General features: G+C 43.2%; 1 gene segment (V, D, J or C); it reads left to right on the forward strand.

Annotated features, from left to right (window-relative positions):
* The window catches only part of LOC113258344 (T cell receptor gamma constant 2-like), a 39,796-nt gene extending 28,461 nt beyond the window's left edge, over positions 1 to 11,335 (forward strand). Inside the window, 3 exon segments of the C gene segment in view lie at positions 1,309 to 1,434; positions 9,105 to 9,152; positions 10,741 to 11,335. Of these exon segments, the coding sequence occupies positions 1,309 to 1,434; positions 9,105 to 9,152; positions 10,741 to 10,883 (317 nt within the window).
* The last annotated feature ends 8,816 nt before the right edge of the window (positions 11,336 to 20,151 follow it).

Here is a 20,151-nt window from a genome sequence, read left to right on the forward strand (position 1 = left end):
GAGATAGAGACAGCCAGTGAGAGAGGGAACACAGGCAGGGGGAGTGGGAGAGGAAGAAGCAGGCTCATAGCAGAGGACCCTGATGTGGGGCTCGATCCCATAACGCCAGGATCACGCCCTGAGCCGAAGGCAGACGCTTAACCGCTGTGCCACCAGGCGCCCCTCAAGAATGTTCTTCTAAGCATCACAGTCCTCATTTCAATCTTCCTCTACTCGAAGTATGACCCATAAACAATGAGTTATAGAGGACAAAACACTGTTTATTTGATGGAGCCAAATCATAGTTCAACCAGAAATAGTAATTTGGCTGCTGAAGCTTTTGTATGGTCTTGAGTTTTTAGATTTGAATTTTATACACCAGAAAAAGGTGAAGTTTAGCAAGTAAAGATTGGGTGAGGCTCAAGTGTGTAAAGGTCCTTTCATTCTACACAATGAATGTATTTCTTGCCATTGGTAAAGCTGCTCAGCAAACACTACTGCGGTCCTAGTGTGTGCCGGGCCTGGAAGGGATGCAGGATGAATGACTGTCCCAAGGAGGAGCCCTACAGTAGAGAGAATATACTTTTCCTAATCACTCAGGGTCACTTGTGGTTCAGGCATGGTGACCCAAAGGAGCCCCACTGGTGTAGACGCTGGTCGTATTCAGACAGTGTGGGCAGACAGCAGAATGTGCCCTGGCCCCGCTGTGATCCAGTAACTCACTAGACTCAGAAGTTAAATCCTGGCATTAACATCAAGCCCAAGGCCCCAGAGGGCCCCTAAGAAGGAACCAGTTTGTACATTTCCCTGTGGTTCACAAGAACTTTTTAAGCAGTGGGCAACAAGCACATGACAAGACGTGTGAAGAACTGTCTATACACAAGTTTACATTTCTGAAGTAAATGTAGCATTGAATGTAAAGTAAATGGAGCATTGAAAAAAAGCCCCACACACCCAACATGGCAAAACTCAGTTTAAGGCTCCAAGTCACTAAATTAAGACTTAGTCCCTAACATGAGGGCAATTTCAACCCCTCAGAAGAGTAACCTTTACCCAGTCAACATGGGAGTTTCCTGGTCAGCACCAAGAAGCTTGCTGATTGACCCCTTCTCTTCCTGTTGGGAGGGTGACCTTGCCTAAAACAATGGATCCTTTGCCAAGAATTTTCTTTTTTCTGCTCCTTCTCTATTGTTAAAACATTTCCTTTCCTCTATTCCTTTTGAGCCCCCTCTTCTGCTAGATGGGATGCTGCGTGATTCATTCATCGATGGATTATTAACACCATTAGGTCTGTAACATTTACTGGGTTGAATTTTGGTTCTTTAACAGATTTGATGGCAGCGATGGAATCTGAAGGGGACTCCCAGGGCCATTCAGAGACAAAGCAAAACACAGACGTGGTAACTGTGAGCCCTCTGAGTTCAGGATCTTTCTCGCCTATTCCAAGCGCTGTGGGTGAGTTCTTGGTTCTAAGCTCCATTCTCTTTGTGCTCGAATCCTCATCTAATTGGCTTTGCTTTACAGGGCAGGCCGGCCTGGGCTGGCAGAGTGTTACGCCAGTGTTCAGTGGAGCTAGCGTGTTTGTCTGGAGCCCTGTTGAGCTGGTATATTTGCCCAGAATCCAGCTGAACTGGCAGAAGGGTGGGCCCACAGCCAAGTCCCTAATCTTTCAGACCAAGCTCCCCAGGTGGAAACCTCAGCAAGTTTCCAGAACCGTTGGCGGTGCCCACAGTCTTCCTGTGGCCAGAACTCGGTAACATCGCTTACCGTCCGTACACTACTGTGCACATAAGTGTCAGTCTGCAGTGTAGATAAAGCCACTGCTAACAGAGGAACGTGGAAAAAGCCACAAAAATTGGTGGGCATGAGTCAAGCATGTAGAGGCTGTAAGAGCATTTGCTATTTCAAGAACACTCCCCTGATAGTATGAGTTGGTCAGGAAATGGGTTGGATCAGCACCAGGTCACCCATCAACCTCAAGAAAACTTCTGTGCAAGGAGCTACCCTGTAAAACATGAAATCCTCAATCCCAGACACATCCCTTTTAGGTGTTCGTTTGGTTCTGAGAAGCCCAAAGTCTTACTTTTTACTCTGTAAATTCTACAGAGATCGGCTCACCACTTTCTCATATACCTGTTCATTTTTTTTCTTTAATTTTTGAATTTTATTATTTTTTTCTGATATACCTGTTTATTTTTTCTTTAATTTTTAAATTTTATTTATTAATTTTTTCTGATATACCTGTTTATTTTTCACCTAAGAACTATAGTCCAAGATTACGGATATGCAGCAAAATTGCAAAATCTTTATTTTTAAAGATTTCATTGTATTTATTTGAGAGAGAGAGAGAGAACACGAGTTGGGGGGGAGAGGGAGAGGGAAAAGCAGACTTCCTGCTGACTGAGGAGCCCAATGCGGGGTTCGATTCCAGCACCCCGGGATCAGGACCTGAGCTGAAGGCAAACGCTTCACCAACTGAGCCACCCAGGCGAGCCCAAACTGCAAAACATTGTGTCTTGAGGAACTGGCTTGGTAACAACCAGGTTGGAGACCCCAAAAGTACAAAATAGTTTACCATCAATGTCTAACCTGTCAGGTCCATAATCGTGGAACAACTGTTTACTCTCCGGAGGCTTTACGCCTCCTCCCTCTGGACTCTTTGAACATCTGCAGCTGGAATTCCTTCCACTGCCACTTAGTGTGGGTTCGGAATATTCCCTTGTCATTGCGTGTATATTTTCTGGATAGGTTTAAGCCTTTCCCTGCAAAGAGGCTGATGCCCTCATTGTGGCAAAGACACTGTTAATAATGGGTTTCGCCCTTGGGGCACACCTTCTGTCATCTCCCAGTGACCAAGGCTCCTACCTCATGGGGAGGATCTTAGGAGCCTTTAGGAAAACCTTGCAAACTTCCTGGAACTGTCTCAGTGTGCAACCTGCTGCTGATGCTTTGTGTCGCCTGCTAGCCTGAGCAGCAGGTGTAAGTCTGTAATGTCTGATGCTGAAGCCCGTCCTCACCAGATTATGGAAACCTGCTTAGATCCCAATTAAAAGGGTCCTGTCGGTCACAGGTTACAGCCAGTAATCAGGTATTTTACACACATCATCAGAGGAAGACAGCCCTCGAACATCCCGGTAGAAGAGGCACCTTACTTAGAGCTCCTGCTGTAAAACTAAATGCTGAACCTTGTACACATCACATAGCTGCGGAAGTCTTCCCCTAACACCTGCTCTTGCCCGGTCTCTGGAGTTTCTGAATCAAATTGAGAGAACGAGAAGTAGCTGACATCCAAACAGACTGCTTCCACCTAAATAAGGGTTCAAGAGTTCATGCTTTAACTAAATATGAAATCCTTTCTCCCTCTTTTCTTTTACTCTGGCAATAGCCTGTATCTCCCAGGTCATTGCCAAGGGGGTTAACCTCTAGAATTTAGAGCAACGTTTCATTTCAGGCTAGGAGAAATTCTAACCCTGGTCCTAATTTTTCTCAAGGTAAATAAGACATCTCATTGGTTGACTCCCCTAAAGATATATCCTAAGTTAGTACGACTACCAAGAAGCCACTAGGATTCACTCCTTTGGCTGGCCCTACTTCCGTGGTTAGGGATAATTGGAAATGAGGTATGATGAAGACCTTCTCCTCCATTCTTAAAATCGTTGCAGAATCCCTCCTGAATCAATGGGTACCCAACAAGAATCCTTAGACTCTGGCCAAAGCAGTTCTTGAAAGTCAGATAGCCCTTGATTATGACTCAGCTGAGCAAGGCTGGATCTGTGCTGTCGGCAACACCACGTGCTATACCCAGATGAACACTACCGGGGAAGTTGAAACCCGATGACATCAGATCAGGGTGCAGGCCATTTGGCTTAACAGAGTGGCTCCTTCAGCAGGGTCTTTCTTACTTATGTGATTTCAATTGCTTTGAGTCTTGGGGACCATGGCATCAAATGGCACTCCAAACACAGGGAGTTATCCTGTTTAGAGGCATCATAACAACCTGCTTGGTGTGTTATGTTCTCTCAGAAGCTTGACATGCAAATTCAAAGCCCGTAATCTCCAAGCATATGATCTTTCTAAGTCTGGAACATCACAAAGAATAAAGAGAAGGACCAACTCAAAAACTGTAAAGCTGAAGTGGTAACCTGTGAATGTCACAAGGGTTAAGCAAAAAGGTCAAGACCTGTGAATATCACCCAGAGGAACAACAAATACTGTGAGAACTTCAGAGCAGTTGCTGAGAGTGGTGGTAATGCCTCAATTTTGATCCCAGCTCTCAGTTAAGCTGAGAATCTGATCAAAAGGCAGGGCTGTTAAAAAGGAAAACCACAGGCTCAAAATATACTCGCTTAGCTTAAGACCACAAGTCAGTAAACCAAGGCTTCATAGCTCCCCAGCTGCAGTTTCAACACCCAGAACTGGAACCTTAACCAGTGGTCATGGGAATTTCCTTGTCAGCACTAGGAACTTACTGACTGACTCCATCCATTCCCCCAAGGAGGGTGACCTTACCTAAACCAATGGATTTCTTGCTAATAATTTCTTTTCCACTCCCTCTCTATCTTGAAAAACCTCTTTCCTGTAGCCCTTTGGAGTTCCCCTCCACTTGCTAGCTAGGATGATGTCTGATTCATGAACAGGTTGATAAATAAAACCTTAAAATTTACTCAGTTGAATTTTTTTTTATTTCCCAGATTCTTAGTTTGAACAATGATCAAATTATGGTTAGACATTTACCTTTGCTTTCCCCTGACCTGTGATGAAAAGCAGATGAAATGATGTGAGTGAAAACGCTTGCTGTTGAAAACATAACATGGATGAATTTATTTATTGTATTTATTTATACCCTTTCCTAAAACTAACTAAAGTCAGATTATACACACAGCCCTAATTTTTTGGGGAGGGTTCGTTTTTAAATTTAAATTCAATTAGTTATCATATAGTGTGTTATTGGTTTCAGAGGGGGAGTTCCGTGATTCATCAGCTGTATATAACACCCAGTGCTCACTCCATCCAGTGCCCTCCTTAATGCCCATCACCCAGCTACCCGACCTCCTCCCCCTTCTCCCCTCCAGCAACCCTCAGTTTGTTTCCTATGATTAAGAGTCTCTTTTGGTTTGTCTCCCTCTCTGATTTTGTCTTGTCTTATTTTTCCTGGGTTTGTTTCTTTTAGTAACCAGAATCATGCTATATGTATTGTTCTTTGATGTGCTTGTTGGAGATGTTCTCAGCCTAGCACACTCCTTTTATATATATTCCACAAAATTAGTGTCACTATTTGGGTTGCTTCGCTCTGCTATTATAACTTTGCCCACTTTTGTGTACATACTTGAGCACAGGGGCTGGAATCTGAGGGGAAGAGAGTCAGTTTGAGTGCTTGTCAATCTGAGGTGAAGGTGTGTTGACTTGGCATTGAGCAGGTGGCAGGCAGTGCATGCTGACTCGGGCAGGAGGGCGGCTGGACTGTGGATTTGGGACCCCGAGGCGGACGGCATCGTGTGTAGCTGGTTTTGCTTTTAACTTTCGTTTTTCTGGGAAACTTCATCTCTCCTTCCGTTCTGAATGAAAGCCTTGCTGGATCGAGTATTCTTGGCTGCAGATTTTTTTTCCTTTTAGCACTTTGAATGTATCATGTCACCTTCTTCTGACCTGCAAAGTTTCGGCTGTAAAACCCATGATAGCCTTGGGAGGTTTCCCTTATATGTCACTGCTTTCCTTTCTCTTGCTGCTTTTAAAATTCTCTCTTTTTCACTACTTCTGGCCATCTTACTTACTTTGTGTCTTGGTGCAGACCTCTTTGGGTTGGTTTTGTTGGGGGCTCTCTGTGCCTCCTGGATCTGGATTTCTCTTTCCTTCCCCAGATTCAGGAAGTTTTCGGCTATTATTTCTTCAAATAAATCTTCTGCCCCCTTTTCTCTCTCTTCTTCTGGGGTCCATATCATAGGACTGTTATGCTTGACAGTGTCACTGAGTTCCCTGAGTCTATTCTCATTTGCATATGTTCCCCGCTTACTGCTCACCTTGATTACTTTCCATTATCCTGCCTTCCAGGTTGCTGATCTGTTTTTCTACTTCCTCTTGTTTGCTGTTTATTTCAGGTGGTCTATTTTTATTTTCATTTAGTGAGTCCATTATCTCTAACTGGTTCTTTTTTAGGTCTCCTCTCTCTTTGTGGAGGGTCTCATGGAGGGGCTGAAGTCCTTTCTCAATTCTAGCGAGTGTCTTTATGAGCATTACTTTAAATTCACTCTCGGACATATTACTTATCTCCATTTTGTTTAGGTCTCTTGCTACGATTTTGTTCCATTCTTTCATTTGGGACACATTCTTTTGTCTCCCCATTTTGTCTATTGCTGCGTCTCTGTTAGGAAAGTCCGCTATGTCTCCCGCACTTGAAGTAGTGGCCTTAGGAAGAAGAGGTCTTGTAGTGCCCCTCAGTGCAATGTCTCCTTTTCCCTATAAAATGGTGCTTCAGGGGTATCGCCTCTGTGTTCTACTCCTGTGGCTGAGATGTGTTTGCCTTCGGTCCAGTCTGCAATGGCTCTCTACCTGGTGTGGGCAGTCTGGTGCCTGTGGTGTTAGTGGGCTGGTCTGGGGCCACATTGGGCTTGAGTTGAGTCAGACCAGGTGTTTGCCAGAGATGAACTAGCACCAAACTGCAGGGCACTTTCCCTGTGTTGTCCCCTGCGAAGCTTTTGTTGGTGGGTGGGGCCTGCCCCACCGTTGGTACGGTCAGGCTGGTGTGTGGTTATCGTCCCTTCTCCCTGGAGCCGGACTCACTTTGGAGTGGTGTTGGCCCTTGACTGGGCTGCTTGCACACAGCCAGGCTTGTGGCACTGCTTTGATGGGATCTTGCCAAGAGCGATCGGAGGGGATGGATCTGCTTCGCTGTGGCCTGTTGTCTACGTCAGGCTGCAGAGGGTCCAGGCAGCCCTGATTTTTTGTTTCTACAGCTAACAGAGAGGAAAACCAATGAGAAAGGCATAAATTTAATGTAAGCCCTGGGTTGAAGTATCCTGTTGGGTTTTGATGTTCCTAGTATGCAGAGAAAAGTAAAAAGTGTAATAAATTCCATGGTGATGATTCCTGTTTATGACATGTTTCACATGGTACTTATTTCTGAAAGGAATGTCTCCCAAGGTCTTCTCTTAGCAACAAAGCTAATGAGGGCATTTCCGTTAACGCAATTCTACAGCAGATTTCTAGCGCTGGTTCACGGAAGCCTTTTGTTGTTTTTGTTTTTGATAAAAGCTTGTATGTATGTTTGTATATACATGAAAGCACAGAACAGTGAGTGATTCTGAAGAGAGGTAAAGCTCATCTTGTCTACATTTTGACCATCCTTGATTGAGAAAGGGCACCTAGGACACACATATAAGTTTTATTATGATTATTGTTACTTTATTGTCTTTACGTCAATAAGAGATATTTATCTATCTTTATAAGTTTTTCTTTTACTTCCAGTTAGTAAACATATAGTGTTATATTAGTTTCAGGTGCAAATATGATGAATAAAGTCACTGTATGGAAAAGAAAGAGACATTTAATGTACTTTCAAGTCAGCTCTTGAGGATCTTTTAACATTTCACATAATTATAGCAACATTTTCCTCCTTGGGATTTACCCAAAAGTCTATACCTCAACCCATTTCTTCAAGAGCAGACCAAAATAAGATTGTGTGGAGTGCATAAAATTGCCCACCAGCACCATGTCAGTGTGGACAAGGACACATGGACCAGAAAAGGATAAACCAATAGAACCTGGCAACTCTCTCTTTCTGCATCCAGTGGTCAATGATCATTTTAAGGGTTTTTGTCTTTGAATGTATGTTGGGTGGTTTTTTTGTTTTGTTTTGTTTTTCTGCATTGTAGATAAATACAACTCTCACCTCAGGTTTTATGTATTCAGACGGCTATCAGTGTGACTTGGCCTATCCTTCTATCCCTGCAAACAAGGGCACCGAAATGCTAAACTTTTAGGGGCATATGGGTGGCTCAATTGGTTAAGCACCTGCCTTTGGCCCAGGGTTATGGGATCGAGCGCCGCGTTGGGTTCCCTGTTTAGTGGGGAATGTGCTTCTCCCTCTGCCTCTTCCCCCTGCCTGTCCTCGCTTTCTTTCTCAAATAAATGAATAAAATCTTTAAAAAACAAAACAAATGCTGAGCTTCTGTAATAAGAAGGTCATTTGCTAAGGCTACTTAAAATATTTGGAAGAGATGATGCCTGACCGTCCACGATGGTGGAGTACGTTTGATTTCTATGAGGTGTTTTACAAGGTGCTTTCCACATACTCTCGCTCATCTAACCCCACAACCATCTTTGACTGCTGACTCTGACAATCACTGGTATGAGTCTCAGCAAGGTACATAGACTCTCTAAATTTTATTTCATTCTGGGTAAGACGGAGTCCTCCAAATTCAGCCCATGTCAGTGTAACTGGCGAATCAGATGACATAATGCATGTGAAGAGTTTCACATAGTGCCTGGCACATAGGTATTGGCTCACATTAGTAGTGTTGTCAGGACTGCAAACACCGCCACTCTAGAAAACCATGTGCGGGATTTGGGGATATGGAAGCATGTGTGCTTTGAAAGGCGGAGATGCTTTCTTTTGCTTATACGGAAATTGATCTAACCCAGACTCCTTCCAACATGTAAGATTCTGCTGTGGATTCTAGCGTTGGATGAATTCATTTTGGTAACAACCCTTCATGTCGGCAGTGGGTGCCGAGAACTGCACAGCTGCCACTGTTTCTGGTTATTTTTCCATTCAGCAAGTATTTATAGATCACCTACTTTGCAGTAGGCCCTGTGCTAGGAGCTAGGAGCACAGAGGGAAAACAAGATAGTCTTAGGCATTTACTGTCCAGTTGTGAGGAAAAGAAAGAATAAAATGCATCATTCATGAATTTCGAACATCTTCATGTGCAGAAATACAATATATGAATTGATCTACGAAATACACGGACTCAGAACCATCAGTTCTGGAATTGTGGGGGTCTCATATTAGCAATGGCTCTCCTCTCTGTTGACTAATTCTTATCTATCTATCTACCCACCCACATCACAGACACATGTTAAAGAATGGATACGAACAACTGAATAATACTTGCTCTCATTTCTTTTAGAGCTCGCTGCTATTAACTCTATAAATGCTTCTCTGAATGATGAAAACGGTAAGTTTCGTCTATTTGCCTTTATGTTATTCTGTAGCATTTTCCATCTGTTCGGCGTAATCTTTGAACTTCCCTGGCTTCAGGTGGAAACCTCAGAATGGCTGGATCTTGCAAAATAGACTGAGTGATATTTAAAGTGAATCCATCCTTTCCAAAGAATGTTCTTCACACAGGAAATGCGGGTTTGGGTGGGAGAGGACTATAAATTCGGGGTGTAGTGATGTGCTCTGAATTCTTCCAAAAATGGACTTCGTTCTTTCTGCAGCCTTTGTGTCTACTGACTGAGGAAAACATGGTATCAAGTTGCTTCTAGATTTTTAAAAAAAATTTTGTTCTTGCTGGTAGTTAATAACATGAACTGACACTGAGAGCTTCTCGTACAGAAGGCGTTGTGCTGAAGTGTGAGGGCATTTTGTTTAGTTCTCTTACTACTCACTGCGAAGGATTTTATTCTGGTTTTATACATGAGGTCAATGAAATGAAATAATTTAAGTCTCCACACCACACAGTGAGACCTATGCCTTCATCCCAGACTATTTGAATCAAGACTTTGCATGCTAACTTACTTTTATTCTTCCTGAAATCCCAAAGCCAAGACCCTGAGGCAGATGCATACATGAGGAGGGGATGTGTGTGCTGGGTTTCAAGCGCCACAGACCGGACTTAAACTCCACTCTTTTAATTATCAGTTGCATCAATATGGGTAAACTATTTACATTTTCGGAACCCACCAAAAACGACACAAATACCTATCTCAGTTATAGAAGATATGACATGACGTATGCGGAATGTCTAGCCTAGGTCATCATTTAGCTGCTACATCACAAATAGTAGCTCCTGGCCCTTTCTCCCCACATACGAACAAAGGCGATAAAGAGCATTGGTTCTAGCCCTGCCGATCCACCCTCCACGTTCATTATCAAGGGACTTCTAATCATCATCATCATCCGACTTTATAGTTTTGCTTAATCGTGTTGATGTCTTGGGTATTTGTTGCATGTGAGTGTTCAGAATTACAGAGCAGATGAGAAGGTGTTCTTAAATCCGTGTTGCTGGGATTGAAACCTGGATTCTAGTACTTACTAGTTACGTGAAATCAGGCAAATGGCTTCTCTCTGTGTTCTCAGTTTATCTGTAAAATGGGAATGAAAATCATAATCTCTTAGGTTATTGAAAAATTAAATAAGGTTTAAGCTTTGCATGCAAAGTTCTCAAAATAAGTGACATTTGGTTTGTACTTATTCTTACTTAGAGTCGTGGCAGGGATGAAGAAATGTTAAAAGCTATCACCAATGCCTTTTTCCCCATTGGATTCTTTCATTATAAACACAACCTTACTTTTTAATATTTGGAAAGTTCTAGGTGAATTTCACAGGTGTTTGACTGGCTTGACCTGCAAACTGGGTTCTGAGTTGTCTCGGTGGGGGTGGTGATGGTGATAGTGGTGTAGAGGTTTACTATCCGGTTGCGCTGGTGCGAGAGTGTCACTTCAATTAGGTCACCAGAAATGTATACAGTCCTCCCTCTCCTATTAAAAAGGCCTAGCCTTTCAAGACAACATGTGAAATTAATAAAATGCTTCTTTTAGCCATCCTGCAGCTGCAGCTCATGAACACGTCTGCCTACTACACCTACGTCCTCGTCCTTGTGAAGAGCCTGGTCTACTCCGCCATCATGGCCGTCTGTCTGCTCGGGAGACCAGCGCTCCATGGCAACGGGAAGAGTTCCTAACACATGGTGGCACAAGGGTCCACTTCTTCCCATTGGCTATTGTCCCTAAAAGTGTCTGCTGAGGATCTAGTGGGACTTCTTTCTGAGATTGGGTATTTCAGTTCACATGTGTCTTTTTCTCTTGTGTCATTATTGCAGAACGGGTTTACAAATCATAGGGCAAACAGAAACTTTCACTCTGCAGCAAGAACAAATGCTGCCATGACTCAGGGGCGGGGCCGGGGGACCATCCACAGGGGCCTCAGCACCGCTCTCTCCTTAGTGTCCACCAGCCCCTCAGTCACCCAGACCCCACGCCTCTGCGCACAGCCAGCATGCAGCTTCTAGTCGTGTCCCCCGGGGCTCTTTCACCAGATGACTGCCCGGAAGCCTTTTATTTTACATACTGGAACCTGCTATCCTTGCTACCTGAAGCTTGCACTGTTTTTCATCATAGGCACAATAAAAGCAATCAAAATCTACTTTGGCCTCTATGTACTTTCATTTGGTGTAATTTACTGAGAGTCCAGGGTAAGGGACAGCATGACATCTGAGCCTTTCAATTCAGCGCTGGTTGAAATAATGGTCAATTCCACATTTCTACTTCTCTCCCTGAGATACTCCTTATGATGCCTTCTCTAGGGCACCAGCCCCAGGGGAGCCAAAGCCAGTGAAGATGCCTAGTTATTTCAACTTCAAAGGTCAGCAGATCCAGACTCATTTGGTTGAAGACCCTCTGGTGGTGACAGTATAACATGTCGCATGACTTGCAGGTGTGCTCAGACCTATCCCAGTGTGTCATAGGCACCACGTTTCCTGATCTCACGAGAACCCTATGTGAGCTACATTAACACTGGAAAAATAGGGTGTTGAAGGGGATAAGTGCTTGGACTCTGAACCCCGTGTGCCTGGGCTTAAATCTTGATTCTATAGCTACTTGAACTCTCTGTGCCATAATTTTCTCATTTGTCAAATGGAGTTAGTGACCCATCTCCTAGAGTTGTATGGATGAGATGAGGTAATTTTTGGGGGGTACATGCCAGTCCTCAATAGCATTACCACCTACTATTGACAGCTCTACGTTAGAAATAATAGAAATACGCACGCACACACACTACAAGTTGGACACTCATTTACAGAGTCTATTTCTATAAACATGGGTGTAAAACAAAATGTTCAGTGTGTGGGAAGTTGGTGAAAAAAGTAGTGATTGTTTATTTTTCTATTTTTGCTAATGATCGCATTTAAAGATACACCTCTTGCATAGTAGAATTCGAACAATGTCTAATTTAAAATTGGGAAGGATTTTTGGTTTATTTACCATCAGCTTCAGTTTCTGTGAAATGGGTGCTTTTGGACACCAAGTAGAGGTTCCCATGTGGAAACAATGTAAGATCCACCAGATACAAAGAAGAGGAAATTTAATTTCGATCTACTCCTTGATTCTCAAAAAATGTGGTCAGACCTCTTTGGGCACATGCCTGAGCCTCTGCTTAGCGATCTGGACCTGTGTCTGCACGTGGAAAGCACCGAGGCACAGAGGGGAAACCAGCAAATGACTGACAGCTGTGTGGGCTGATGTCACTGCCGGGGCTCCCGGGCGGTGTCTCCTGTGGCCTCCAACTCCTTAACACCTTCCTTCCCCAGCCCAACCTGGGCTGCCCTGGACTGGGGGGTGCAGAGAGGGGGAGGGAGGTGGTGCAGGAGACGGTGTGGGGGGGCAGTAGGGCGCTGGTGTGGTCATGGTGTTTTATTTTCTCAGGCTTTTTTTGTTGACATGCCCTGTCAAATGTGGTTGATTCGTGGAAAATGGTTGAAGTCAAACCGGCCTCTACTGGTTGGGGCTCTGCAAGCAGCGGCTCAGGTGTTGAAAGATGAAATAAGGACAGTTAAACCACAGCCAACTAGCTCAGTTCCGAAAGAACTAATGGAAAGAACATACCCATCTGCACATACATGGTCCTGCTGTCAAATATACTGTCAGGCTGTGGGTGAGGGGAATCCCTGTTTTATCCCAAGTTCATTCCTAGTGGCTGCTACATGAGTTGGGGTCGTATGACCAGGACCGTGGAGACGCCGCACCCTCAGGCCACTCCGATGACACTGTTCTGAAGGAAACAGCACGCAGACTTGAACACTAGGTGATCCCCGACATTCCACCCGGATCTGCGCTTTTCCACGGCAGGTGATTTACTGAGGCTCGGACTCTCGGTCTCATTGCATCAGTGTGGACAGGTGACACGAGACCTGTGCCTATGAAGCTACCTGCACAGGAAGACTGTAGATGTCACACAGCAGGTGTGTCTTCCTCACAAGAACACAGACACATGGAGGCTCTGAGTTCAACCATGTCATTGAATGTCATAGACTGAGTCATCTCAGTCCTTTTACAGGGACAAGTGACTGTAAAGTCAGGCTGCGGAAGGGTCAACAGAAGGCATGCACTTCAGATAACTGTGCTGGGGGTGGAGCAGAGGAGGGCTGATCAGCGATGTGAGCACAAAGAGCAAGTGTCCCCACCCCCACCCCACCCAAGTACTGTACAGAGAGGGGGCCCAGTCCTGTACCCAATCTGTCTAGTTCTTGGGGAAACACAACTCTACTGTGGAGATCACAGCCCTAGGTTTTCACAGTCCGACTTCACAGCACATTCTCACCACAGACTTCATACCTCTCGGTCTGTGCTTGAGAATCAACTTCTGGCTGAGCCTTGGCTTCCGTGAGCATGCGCCCCATGCTACGGGCTCAGCCCAGCGTGTGTGCGAGAGAGCTCTTCCTCAGGGTCAATTATACACTCACTTCTGGCTTAGAGTTAGGCATCCTCAGTGGGCCTGCTGTTTATGCTACTCCCCTCCTGACACAGGATATTCTGTGACCACACCACTGAGTTCTTGAGATTTTGGTGTCCAGGCCAGAATCTGCAGACCCTCCTTGCCCCTTTCTCCACTTTAAGAAACTCTTTCTGGTGAAGCCTCAGCCTCCCACACCCCACCTGGTGTCACTTCTGTCATTTGGTCCATTCTCAGAATAGTGCAGATGGAGCTGATCTCACCTGGACAAATGCACATCTGACCCTGTCATGACATTCTTAGTTATTTCTTCAGGAACTATCTCTGACAAAACAATACTTGTTTTCCACTAGGTACATTTTTTTTTCTCTAAAATCAGAAAAAATCTAAATGTCTGAGAATAGAAGAAGAGTTAAATAATTATTATACTTCCATGAAATATTTTCCATCCACTTAAAATTATATTTATGTAGTATAAAACAACTCGGTAAGTACTCATGCTATGAAGCAAAAGCAAATATGTAATGAAAAAACTGTATATCTCATAGGACCATATTTATTTAAATAAAAACCTAAATACGTAGTTGCAAATCCGAAAGACAAGAAGAAAATAGCCAGATGACTTCAGTCATTTCTGGATCTTCCAAAATTTCTACAGCAAGCTGACTTTATTACTTTTACATTATAATTTTTAAAACAGGGTAGAAATAATATTGGCTGTATGGGCACAATTATGTGAACATACAAACACGAAATGAGCAAGAGACACATGAAACTGTCCGCAGTGATGTGGTTGCTGAGATTGAAGGACAGGTTCTCTGATTCTTGTTCTATGCACATTTTTACAAAAAGCATGTGTTATTCTCACAATCAGGGAAGGAACATAAAAAAGAGGAGCCACGGGCAGACATGGGAGCAGGTGAGGGACAGGACCTACTCGCACACGAAGGAAGCTGCCTGCCTCGCACTTACTTTATTCTTGTCAGATAATACACCTCAAATAGGACATTCTTTTCTGCTGAGCATGTCCGCCTGCGTTATAGCCAGGAACCTATCTGGTACAAGAGAATGAATAGCAGAGAATCTTAAGATTGTGTCCCACATCGTAACCTCAGAATTGTCACACGGTTCAGGTGAAGTCTGTAGTAACATAAATAGGTACAGGTATTGCTGTTGGAAGACTTCACTTCCCAGCCTATGAAACTGTGTAGAGACACCGGGGCAGATTAAATGCCTTCTCAGTGGGGAATGAGTCTGAGAAATATAGTCATACCAGGTCTTCCTGTTTCTGGGCTTACTGTCCACCTATCACGTTAATGGCATTTGAGTCACAAAGAGCTGAAATTTTGGGGGAGTCCTAAATAAAGCCAATCTTTCAATTAAAACATAATAATATGTATACTTTGCATAATTTAAAACTGAATGTTAGCAAGGCCTTCGCCAGAAGGCTATGGTCAACAAATCTTCTCAGGGACACCAGCTATAAAACTGAACCAGATCAACAAAACTAATCATTTCAGTGGTTGGAAATGTCCAAATGCATGCAACAATGGAGTATTGTTTATGCTTTAAAAGCTGCAGAATTCAGGGAAAAAACAGCAGTGCACTTGCCTACAGCGGCTCCCACTCTTCCTCCTCCCAACACCCAGCATCACGGGCATAAAGATTCTTCCAGGGGCACCTGGGTGGCTCAGTTGTTAAGCGTCTGCCTTTGGCTCAGGGCCTGATCCCAGGGTCCTGGGATCGAGCCCCGCATTGGGCTCCCTGCTCCTCAGGGAGCCTGCTTCTTCCTCTCCCACTCCCCTGCTTGTGTTCCCTCTCTCCCTGGCTGTCTCTCTCTCTGTCAAATAAATAAATAAAATCTTAAAAAAAGAAAAAAAAAAAAAGATTCTTCCAGCATAGGACGGGCCATGAGGACTGGTAGCAGAGTTGCACAGTGTGAGGAGCTGAGATAATTTGGGGTGAGGAGTGATGTGGAGGTGAGCTGACAAGCTGTGCGGTGTGCAAGCAGGAAGGTCAGGGCTCTGCTGGCCTGCGGTTGGGGTCATGGCTGCAGCAAGCATGGGCTTGGCTGAAGCTGTGTGCACGCTTAGCAGGGACTCGACAGACCCCAAGGCAGCCATGCACTGCTGGTGGACCCTGAGGGGATCAGCATATGCAGTGGAACCATAAAGAGACTCAGAGAAAGTATAAGCTGGGAAGACTTGTACTTTAGCACATGTGGTCCATGTGCTAATTGCATAAAATCTGAACGTGCTCCCCAATACCGACAGCAAAACCTTTTGGCAGAAGCGAAGTCTTAATCAAGTTCCTGGGACAGAGCCCTAAGGAATCGTAGCGACCATGAAGCTATGTAGACACAGGGTGATCTCCCGGAAGCTAGGCTGAAAAATAAAATAATTAAAAGAGGAAACAGGGGAGTCATGAGTACCCACACACCGCAGGAGACAGAACATTACACATTTAGTCCCAGCTATAGTCTTGGCACACACACAGCAATGAAAGCAACCTTTTGGGGGAAAGTCACAAGCAAGAGTTGCTACAATATATTTTCCAAAAAAATATTTTTCAATAAAAAAATAAGACAGGCAAAGAACCACAAAGGTGTGACTATTATTAGGGAAAGAAAACCCCTACAACTCAATATAAACTGTCCTTGAGGTGTGCAGATACTCTCTTTAGCAGACAAATACTTTGAACTGTCTATAACAAGCGTGTTCAAAAAATATAGAAAGCCATGTTTAAAATACTAAAGGAAAATACGACAACAGAACATTAACAAATAGATATTCTAATGAAGGATACCAAAATTACAAAACACAACATATATTAAAAAAAAATAAAATCTAGAACAGAAAAAATGTTAAGCTGAAGTGGAATATTCACCAGAGAGTTTCAAGAGCGTATTCCCGTTGGCAGAAGAAACAGTCTCAGTACAGGGGAACTTCTTCAACCTGATGAAGGACATCTGTGAAAACCCACAGCTGACGTCATACTTCATATTGAAAGACTGAAAGCTTTTCCCATAAGACAAGAAGTAAGACAGGGATGTCTGCCTTTGACGCTTCTATTCAACATGGTATTCAAGGTTCAAGACGGCGCAACTAGAAAACAAATAAAGATCTCTAGCAGATTGAAAAGAAAAAGTCAAAATGTCTTCATGCCGATGACATCTTCCTGTAGGTAGATAATTCCGCAGGATCTACACGCACACAAACCCAAAAGAAGAACCCACAAACATAGTATCAGCACAAGGTACACATTCGATGTACAAAACAGCAGCTGTAGTTTTACATACTAGCATGAACAACTTGAAAATAAAATTTAAGAAACAAATTCCATTTGCAATAGAATTAAAAAGAATAAAACACTTAGGAATTAATTTAACAAAAGAAGAGGGGGGCGCCTGGGTGGCTCAGTCGATTAAATGTCTGCCTTCGGCTCAGGTCATGATCCCAGGGTCCTGGCATCAAGCCCCACATTGGGCTCCTATCTCAGCCGGGAGCCTGCTTCTCCCTCTCCCTCTGCCCGCCACTCCCCCTGCGTGTGCTCTCTCTGTCTGTCAAATAAATAAATAAATAAATAAATAAATAAATAAATAAATAAAATCTTTAAAAATAAAACAAAAGAAGAGCAAATCGTGTATGTTGAAACTTATAAAACAGTGCAGAGAAAAATTAAAGAATATCTGAATAAATGCAGAGATAGTCCATGCCTTGGGTTAGTAGACTCAATTCTGCCATGATGACAATTCTTACCAGATTCATTAAAGATTCCATGTAGCAGAGTTTGTGGGCACAAATTAACAAGCTTGCAGTGAAATTCATGTGAAATCTCAAGACGCCTAGAATAGACAAAATAATTTTGAAAGAGCACGAAGTTGGAAGACAGATGAGGTCACCCTGCAGGAGCAGTGGGGGAGGGGCACACCCACAATTTGGTTTGGATGATGAGACCGATGATGCCGCACACACAGAGGGTGTGGAAAGCTTTATCACGGACACTCGAGGTCCTGGGGACAGCAGGGCGGGCCTTTCGAGCAAGGCCTTACAGCACCTGATTTCAAAGATAAAGAAAGATTGTTTCGTAATTTAGCCAGAGTGCTGTTGGTGCAAAGAAACATAGAGGTCACTGGAAGAGAAGTGACTCCAGGAATAATCTCTTACATTTAAGACCATCTGGATTTTGGTAAACGTGCTGAGTTAATTCAGTGCAAGATAGGATAGTCTTTTCAACAAATGGCTCAGCTTTCCAACAAATTGGAAATCTGAAGGCAGAAGAAAGAGCTTTGTTCCTTACCTCCTTTTAAGTGAAAATTATTCACCAGGGACCATGAACTTAATAATAGAGCTAACACTACAAAATCTCCTACAAGAAAACACAGGAGAGGATCTTTGTGATACAGGATTAAGGCAAGGACTTCTTCGATATGACCCCAAACGCATTATCCATCCAAGAACATATTTTGATAAACTGGACATCATCAAAACTCAAACGTGTTTCAAAAGTCTGCATGAAGAAAATGAAAAGACTACTGCCTGAGAGAAAAATTTGTACGTTTTATAAAGGACTTTTATCTAGAATGTATAAGGAACTCTCACAAATCAGTAAGACTGAACATAACTTCGAAAAATTATAAAAGGCTTAAAATACACAGTTCTCCAAAGAAGAGGAATTACTAATAAGCAAATGAAAATATTTTCAGCATTCGGTTCCTAGGGATAAATGAAACCCTACTTTACACCTGCTACAATGTCCATTATCAAACAGACAACCTCTAGCATGTGTCAGTGAGAACAGGGAGAAACAAGCTCTTTTTTAAAAATTTAAAGTATAAATAACATACAGTGTTGTATTAGTTTCTGGTGTACAATATAATAATTCAACAATTCTATGAATTACTCAGTGCTGAACACAATGACTGCCCTAAATTCCCTTTACCTATTTCCCCCACCCACCTCCTCTCTGGCAACCACCGGGTTGTTCTTGGTATATAAGAGTGTTTCTTCTTTGTCTCTTCTTACTTTGTTTCTTACGTTCCACACATGAGTGTCCTTCTCTGTCTGATTTATTTCACTCAGCATGATACCCTGTCAGTCCATCCACGGTGTTGCAAATGGAAAAATCTCATTCTTTTGTATGGCTCAGTAGCATTCCATCCTATATATATAATCCAAGGGGAAACCAAGTCTCACACACTGCTGGAGGGGATGTAAAATGGTTCAGCAACTTTGGAGAACAAAGAACTTTGACAATTACTTAAAAGCGTAAACAGAAACTGACCAAAAGACCCAGTGAATCCTTTGCTGGGAATCTCTCCAAGATAAATAACAAATGTCTCCCCCAAAGACATGCATATCAAAGGTCAGAGTAAGACTAGTCATAATAGCAAAAATTGGCAACAATTCCAATGTCCACCCACTGGTGAATTATCAAAATACTGTCATCTGTGCACTGGAATAGTATTCAGCAATAAAAGGGACAAACCACTTATGCATGCTACAACATGAATGACCCCCCAAAACGTTACGCTAAGTGGAAGAAGCTAGATGTAAAAAAAAAAAAAAAAAAAAAACTACACAGTGTATGATTTAATTTCTATTAACTGCCTGATAGGGCAAATTTACAAAACAGAAAGCTGATCAGTGGTTTATCTAGGACTGAACTTAGGAGCAGAGATTAACTGAAAGTAAAGAAACTTTTTTGGATAATAAAATTGCTCTACAATTGTGTTGTGATGTTGGTTTAATAGTATAAATTAACTAAAAGTCATGCAATCACAAATATACAACGGACAAATTTCATGATATGCAAATGATACCTCCGTAAAGCTGTTTTTTCTTAAATCAAGGTTACGTAATATCCTTAGCAGTGAAGTCTCCATACTTGGTAATATTTTTATTAAAAATTAGAAGAAGTGTGTTTCAACTCTACTGACTATATATAGAGTGACTCTATAATTGATCATCTAAGCAAGAACCCTTCAGAAAGATTGAAGGCGCTCTGATAATAATCGCACGGGGCCCAGGGTTAGCCAGACTGTCCCAGGCGAACAGCGTGTGTGTTGGTTACTTTCAGAAGATGTCAAATTCCTATGTCAGTGCCTTCATCTAGATTTATTGGCAAAGATTATATGATGCAATTGAGCGATTCTTCATTTTCACTCTCTCCGTGACTCAGGAGGTGACAAACTACCTTTTCCTCAGCATCACGACCGGCTCACGTCATGTCTGACCCCACATAACACCTTCAGCCAATCGTCCGACAGAGGACTGTGCTTCCTCGTTCCTTCCACTGAATACAGGGGAAGCCGGACACGGTGAGACCAACACGCAAACCTGCAGACACACCCCCTTCATATCCTTTCAAAGTACCTCTAACAAAAGGTGCTTATTTTCCAAATCTCTAAGATAGTAAACGTCAAGCCGTTCTTTTACAAGGAAAATGCTGACACTTTATTGTTGGTGCCCCCGATGTCTCTCCTTCTCTCTTCTCAGCCC

The sequence above is a fragment of the Ursus arctos genome, unplaced genomic scaffold, assembly GCF_023065955.2.
Source record: "Ursus arctos isolate Adak ecotype North America unplaced genomic scaffold, UrsArc2.0 scaffold_3, whole genome shotgun sequence".
Lineage (NCBI taxonomy): Eukaryota > Metazoa > Chordata > Mammalia > Carnivora > Ursidae > Ursus > Ursus arctos.